Here is a 7,922-nt window from a genome sequence, read left to right as displayed (position 1 = left end):
GACCTGAGAAGGGGTGTGTCTGACCGGGCCTGTTAGATTATGAAGTGCTTGGGGCAGTGTGGTCAACTCCTGGTCCCAATTAGACTGCCCAGTAACATCTGGACACTCTGCGCAAATTCTATTACAGGACTCCTGGTGTCAATTAGAATGTGTGGAAAGATCTAGACAAATGCTAATATAGGAAATTGAAGGTAAAGCCTATGAATCTAGTACAAGGCATTAGTACAATGTGTATCTTACTGAATTTCGGGCTTCAATGCCCGACTAGAACATTTCTAACAGGGCAGAGGCATACAGGCCCATGACACACCATATGAGAATGCTTAAGGGGGTCCTTGCAAGCAAACTTAATCATTGCAATAAAGAGATAAGGACAGGCTGATGATACAAAGATATACAGACATGTTCAAAATAAATTTAAAACAAATAACACGTTTAATGTATTTACTGAATAGTATACAAGTCACTTATTGCCCGGTAAGCAATGACAGAGAGATTACAATGCCACCTGCTGGTTGCTTAATAGGTCTGCGCAAAAAAGACGGGCCTGTCCCATTCATATACTGTGTGTAGTAATAATTACAATTACTCTCTATTAGTAGGGTTTTGCTAACAGGACTGCTGTTGGTCGCTGGCAGGAAAGAAGGTCCATGTGACACAGTGCTTGGTATCTGGTTTGCTTCCATCACCACCAACGTCATTAAGGACTGGAACCAAATCTCTTAGCAATACAGCATTTATCCTCATTATATCCAATATGTACAAAAATAGACTGAGTAGCACTCTCAAGGACAGTGCTCCAGGCAGGTACAGTCCACCCTTTCTACAGCTCCATGAATTAAGGGGTCATCCGCCAGTGTTAAAATGGTGCCCCTGGGCAACCCTTTCCCTGTGGCAATGCCGGAGACCTCTCCAGGCGACAAGGCCCGATTCCACATGGCAAAGCCGGCCAGACTTCCAACGAAGGCCTCCGAGCTGTCGAATCCGCCACCCAAGGTGTCCTGCTCCTGCCCAAGCACCAGCGATCCTCCGGGTGGGATATCATAGCCTTTCTGGAAACGCGACCCAGTGGATGTCAGTCTACGGTCAACGTAGAACCAGTACTTGCCCTGGATGGAGGACCAGATGAAACAAGTGTGGTGCCATTTGCCGTCAATCAAGGGCACCAGAGGTAATTCCCGGAAGGCAGGATCGCCAATAACGAAGTGGAAAGCGTCATAGGTGGCGCCGTTCCTGCCGTGGAGGACCAGCTTGTTGTCATTATCTTCTGTGGCGTAGGAAAGGATGGTGCCCAGGTAACTGGCATTGGTTTTGACCCAGCTACAGATAGACAGTTCATGAAGTGGTTCCCTCAGGCCTTTGGTGAAGGTGACATAGTTTTCCGTGGAGGAGTTTGGGAAAATGAGCATGGAGTGCACATTGCAAACTGTAAAAAGAACACAAGAGAGAACGTCATTAATGGACTATCAGAGCAATAAGCACATGAAGACATTCAAGCAACACTTACAGAAGAAAATGTAAAATAGACTCATCAAAGGTTGAATAGACTTGGACAGAATGGACTATGCAATTGAAATTCTCAGTGATGACCCTCAACCCTCCCTTTTAGATTGTAAGCCCTCAGGGACAGGGCCCTCCTTACCATCTTGTCTTGAATTGTATTGTGATTGTAATGTCTTCCATATATTGTAAAGTGCTGCGCAAACTGTTGACGCTATATAAATCCTGTATAATAATAATAACAAGCTAAAACAGTCATTTTTTTTAAACTCTTGGAAAACATGTTTTCATTGAAAGTCTATAGACTCCTGTCCATAGAGACAGGAAGAGCAGTGAAGCACAAGCAATATGGCGGCCCCCTTGGCCTCCATGTAATACATATTAATTATACAAGCCTACATTAGGTCTCCATATAAGCAGGTCTACATAGTTATTCCATTATAGTTACCTATGGACACATTTAAAAGCTTTATATATCCCTTAAAACTTTAAAAAAGCTTTAATATATCACTTCTTGACTTATGAATGGCACCATAGAGAACTTACTAGTGGCTGGGGTTTTGGTTCTTTTCTCTTCAAGTTTTAAAGCAGCTGTCGTATGTGGTGGTTTCCTAGTGGATAGAAGAGGTATTACTGTCTCTCCCGGTGGCCTGGTGTCTTTGGCCACAGAGCTACGTTGGGCTGATATCTGTATAATATTATCTGTAACAGGAGGAGGCAATTGTTGGAACTCAAGGAGGCTGGTCCTTTGGTTTGTGTCTGGCCCCATTGTAATGGACGGCACCATCGTAGTTTGGACATCAGACTTCTCCTCTTGTGTTGAACCTAGATTCCTGGTTACCACATCATGTTGAGCTGCCATGGGTTCCATTTTGTTTTTGCTGGGTAAAAGCAGTAGCTGCTCCTCATGGAACTTTTTCCTTTGGTTATGCTTGCTCTGTAGCTTGAGTAGTCGTTGTTGGACAGTTATTGGCCCTGGGTCATTTTGTGGGGGGTCCGGCTGTTTTTCTTTAGGGGTACGATTGATCTCTGAAGCCATTAAGGAGCTCAGTGGTAGAATTTCATTTTGTTGCATGTTCTGCAGCTGTTTTTCTAGCTCGGCAATTTTTCTGCCCTGAATCTCGACAGTCTCTCGGAAGACCTCCATCCCTTTCTGTAGCTCGCCCTTGTCTTTCACCAACTGGTAAATAATCCTTTTCTGGTTGCTCAGCAACGTTGTGAAGTTGCCCATAGCCACGTCCTGGGCCTTGTTTTCCTTGTTTATCTGCTTGTTCTTCTCAGCCATGGTTCCCTCCAGGGAAGAGATCTTCAAATCCAACTTTTTCGTTTTCTTCTGAACCTTTTTTAGCCAAAACTTTACCCCATTCAACTCTTGCTGAGTCACGTCACTTGAAGCATTGAGGGCTTCTGCCAGAGACTGTTGCTGGTCAGAAAGATGGTGGAAGCGAGCATCGATATTATAGGAGATGTTGTAGTTTTCGGCAATGCCTTGTAAGCGTTTCAACGTCATATCTTGGAATCGTCGAAACTGCAAAATAAATAAAATTGTTGTTCATGCTGAAAGCTCAAGAACAAATACATTCCAAAGTCTTCACATACAAGAATAGTGCATCTAGATAACATTACAAAGAAGTGTTTAAAATTCACGGAAACCCAAGGTAACTCATTACAATAAAAGGTAAAGATACCAATAGCCATGGGATGAAGGTCACAGATTAGGTCATTAGCTAAAGGCGGGAATAATCTTGCAGCTATTTTTGTTAAAGTTGGAGCTGGGCGTTGTTGTTGCACCCTCTGCACTTTACAGACTGAACACAAATGCTCCACCAAGCTGAACTTTTCTGTTTAGGGACCTATTGGCAAACACATATGCCCAAGGCAGTCAATCTGTGGCTGCATGTCCAACCACCCTTTAGGGTCTACGGGCAACTAAGAGTTTAGACCCCCAACTGCCACTTGATGAAGGTTTGATGAAATTTCTGCCTCTAGCCTCAATATTTTATTCCCCTCATCTCAATCCCTCTCCTGACATCTTTTTCTTATTTCCCTTCCTTCCCTCTTGTCTTCTTCCCTCTTTTCTCCTCAATTCTCCTTTCCCCACCTCTCATCTTCTCCCCTTCTTTCCACCCCAACCCCATTTCCTCTCCTCCTCGTCTTTCATATCCTCCATTCTCTAGCTTCCCACTCCTCTGCCATCCTCTCCTATTTTATTTTGCTTTCCTCCCCTTCTTTTTCTTTCCTCTCTCCTCCTCTACTCTCCTTCCATTGAACATAGAGAAGGTGGTACTAAGTGGGCAGGGTATGCTTTCCTGAATGCCTCTCCTGGACCAGTGCCTGTATTACCACTCTGCATCCAAAAAACATGACAGTAGCCAATTTCATGGTAGAAATTGAAGCCAGTGAAAGGTCAAGAATTAACATGGGGATGACAACTTCACAATAAACCTTTGTCCATTTTTAGATGGCTACAGTTCATATTTAAGTTTATTAGCCCTTTAAATAACTATTTTATTAACGCTGCCAACAACTGTTTCTCCCTGTGATCACCAAGACCTCCAGCAGAGTAATAAATGGTAAACTATCTGTATAACTTCGTGTGTGTGTGTGTTTGTGTGTGTGTGTGTGGGGGGGGTTCAATTCCTTTTCAAAGCCTAAAATGGCTGATATCACTATTGTTTAAAGGATATGTAGACATTTTAAAAAATCACCAAGTCTGGATCCACATTATCCTGTGTGCATGCAGCATATGTGGTAATGCCCATGTGTAGACATGAATGGGCCCATATGGTTTACTTTTCACTTTCACGCTAAACTGCGTGACATATATGTGAACCAGCCACATATGAAATAAAGGCATTTCTACTTGCAATACATCTTCATGCGGTAATATACAAGAGTGTTTGCTCACAGAATGTCACTCTCCAGTGACAGAGTGATTCCTTGCTCATTTCAATCTTGGCCAGCAAAAGGATCGCTAATGTGCCATGGCTCTTAGCAGGGAGCCGCTGTTTACTAAGGATGAAACAATGGTTATTCAGACTGAACCTGTACTATGACCATAGCAGTCAGTGGAAGGATTTTGTGATCAGCGGCATCACAAGGGGGGTGCGGCTCGCACCAGGTGACACCATCGGAGGGGGAGAAACCAAAATAACTGACAGTCATTTTGGTGTCACCCCCTCTTAAAAGTCGGGCACTCAGTCAGAGACCGCGAGCCCGACAGTTGCAGGAGAGAGGACGGGGCCGGGCGGCATACCTTATCCCGCCCCCTCCTTATCCCCCCGGCAGGTAAGCGCGTGTGACGTCATTATGCAGATGCGTGATCACCTCACATGCGTGATGATGCCGCGCATGCCTGATGACGTTCCAGTGAGGTGTCACCCGGCGGCCGCTCCAGGCGACACAACACCTGGGGACGCTCCTGCTTGTGATCATGCATTGCATTCCAAACCTTTTGTCAGATTTTTAAAATTCATTGCATGCATGTTTGGCTGCAGTTGCCCATTTTAATGGTGTTTATATGCGTGAAATGAACAAACCACAAGAGTTATTGTACTTTTATGGAACTACAGGTCAAAGCATGACATTTTAAACACCCTTTAAAAGTCTGCAAATTCTTGAGGCACCCCAGTCCAAAAAACAAAAACGTAAAAAACCATGTGACCCTTATCCGAGGTAGGGTCTGGTGTGAATTTTAATAGGGAACCCCTTGCAAACATACGAAAAAAGTAGGCTTCTCCCCTCTTGTCAGAATCCCCCCTCCACAGTAGAAGCTGCAGATGCGACAGCATGGCAGAGAATGCCACGTGGACCAGGCCTGGGATGAGGCAAACTTCTGCCCCTTGAATGGATTCCATACTGCTTGGATTAGCTAGGTATGTGGTGGTTTCCTAGCAGGTGGAATAGGTATTACTGTCTATCCTGGTGGCCTGGTGTCTCTGGACAAGGAGCTAGGTTGGGTTGGTATCTATATAATATTATCTGTGACAGGAGAAAGCGATTGTTTGAACTCAAGGATGCTGGTTCATTGGTTGGTCTGTGGCCCCATTGTAATGGACAGCACCATTGTAGATTGGACTTCTCCTCTTGTGATGGACCTAGTTTCCTGGTTACTACACCATGTTAAGCTCTAATAGGTTCCATTGTGTTTTTTCTGGGTATTCGTTTACATGGTGCTGGCGGCCAGCCCACTTACACCATGGAGAGGCATGTTGCTGTTAATAATTTCGAGGCACCTCAGAGGTAATCGGAAGGCACACCCAGGGTCGAAAAAGGCTGCTACCGGTATACCCCACTATAACCTTAATGCATATCTAGAGCCAAAACCTTTTTCTCTATTCCTGGATAGAGTACGGAAGTTTTAGAACCCATTGCATTTTGTTTTTCTTTTTGCAATTTGGATCCCATTGGGGATTTTTTTTTTCATTCCTGTTGCAGAGAAATCTCTCCGAAGTGAGGGAATTGCCATCTTAGTCACCAGGACAGGTGGAAGATTCCCCCTTCACCTCTTGCTCTGGGGACAACTGTAAAAATGTGGGTGTTTCCATCACTTTCCATGCCAGCGGGACAAATAAAAAGGGTGAATCTCCCCCACCGAGAACACAGACATCAATCAAAACCTAACCCGGGGGTTGCATTCCTATGCAATAAAATGAAAAAACAAAAAACATTTTGGCTTTAGATACACTTTGATGGGAATGCCTCTGGACTTACAATAACAGGTGCCATTGCTTAGGGTCATAGGTCACCTGACATCTAAAAGTTGCTGAAATGCCAACTGCCTGACCCCGCTCACTGTCCTCCATTAGAGTGGAGTTAGCATTGTGTGAGGTCAGGCAGATACCAAACAGCAACTGTCAGACTTTAGGTGACCTCAGACCCCTAGAAATCAGGAAAAGTAAAAGTTAGTAAAGCTGAAATGGGCCAAATATAAATCATCCATAACCTATCCCATACAATAATATTGATTAAAGACAGATTCCTGCACACTGTGATAGGTTCTCTTTAAAGCAAACCTGTGAGAAATATCGGCAAATGAAACCCCAAATTTCCTGGAATAAAATAAAAAGCGCTGACCACCAGCAGGTCACAATAATCGGCAGATCCACCTGGATTTGTATTTAATGTTCCTCTTTTTCCACTGAAGTCATGCTTGGTCTTGGTTCTGCCCACCATCCAAATTCCCTATTGGCCAATAAGACATGACTAATAGGGAGCCTCAAGAGGGGAGGGGCCAAGCCTGACTTTTACTGAAAAAGTCAAGATTTGCATGTAACCTTAGCTGACTCTTGGGATCTATTGACCGTCACTGCCAGGAACCTCTGCTTAGATATTTCTAAATCACATGATCCGCTTTAATTGGCCAAATGTGTAACATGTTTACTTTAATGTATAACCAAAACTAAAGCTCATTTTTACATTTTTGGATAGAGCATGAAATAGTCAAAAGCTGTCTGTGTCCCTTTGAGTAGACTTTCCTTTACTTCCTGCTTTGGAACACAAGAGGAAATCTCTCCAAAAGAAGGGAAATCTTCAGCTGTTACTCTTAGACAGTCCAACTGATATCATCGGTTTTATTACTATGCATACACAATATTTATTTCACAAATAAACATTCGCCACAAGCTGTTTGCTTTCAGGTTCTGTCTGTCTAATTGAAACTCTAAAGGGAACCATACAGAGAAGATATGGAGATGGGAGGAATGGTTCCTCTATTTCATTTAACCTTCTGAGCTCTATTTACCAAATGTTTCTCAGCAAAGACATTAAAGAAGGTTCCTTCTCTTATCCTGTCCAGGAGACCACTGCAAAATTATGGATTTCCAATCACATGGTCATCAGGACAAATAGAGGAGGTGAGCCTCCCCAGGGAGGACATAGACAGCCATAAAAACCTGACAAAGGTTGCAATCCCCAAGTGAAAGTTGGTTTCAGATACACCTTGAGGTTTGTTAGAAATTGTCCCACCAACCATTCCTGACCAAGTCTTGAAGTTCAAACACAAAGACCGACCAACCCTCACCTGTTCCTCCAGCCTCCTGAACCGATCGAAAAACGGCTTCCTCTGCTCCAGCACCCTCTGTTGTTCCATATAGACGCCATGTAGGCAGAAACCAGCCAAGAACAGGAACCCGAAGACGTGGCCTCCAGCCATCATGGTTGTTTCTCTTGATATCTCCTGCAAGATTTGGGTCTTCTTATACAGACTATGGACTCTGAACTTCTTTCAACTCCCGTATCCCTCAGTTTGCATCCTTTACTCTTTTTGCTTTCCAGTAGACTTCCTATTTGTGATAATTTGCCTTCCTCTATGGTTTCCAAAAAGTTGTATTCCCTCGTTTCTTCTTTTCTTACTGTTCCCTTATGTTTCCTCACGTGCAGACGCCGAACTTCTCCTTCGGTCTGAACCGTTCCTAGTCTGA

The 7,922-nt window shown here is 43.9% G+C and overlaps 1 protein-coding gene across 1 annotated transcript; it reads right to left on the bottom strand.

Annotated features, from left to right (window-relative positions):
* Nucleotides 1–749: 749 nt before the first annotated feature.
* Nucleotides 750–7,654, bottom strand: PTX4 (pentraxin 4). The gene is made up of 3 exons (XM_018558575.1): nucleotides 7,523–7,654; nucleotides 2,047–3,028; nucleotides 750–1,426 (listed from the first exon to the last, which is right to left on the bottom strand). Exons 1-3 carry the CDS (start codon nucleotides 7,652–7,654, stop codon nucleotides 786–788), a joined length of 1,755 nt encoding a protein of 584 aa, XP_018414077.1. The 3' UTR covers nucleotides 750–785.
* Nucleotides 7,655–7,922: the final 268 nt, after the last annotated feature.

Source organism: Nanorana parkeri, unplaced genomic scaffold, assembly GCF_000935625.1.
Source record: "Nanorana parkeri isolate BGI_ZX_2015 unplaced genomic scaffold, ASM93562v1 scaffold347, whole genome shotgun sequence".
In the NCBI taxonomy this organism is placed as follows: domain Eukaryota; kingdom Metazoa; phylum Chordata; class Amphibia; order Anura; family Dicroglossidae; genus Nanorana; species Nanorana parkeri.
Note: the sequence above shows the minus strand (reverse complement) of the source record. Positions and strands in the feature narration are given on the sequence as shown.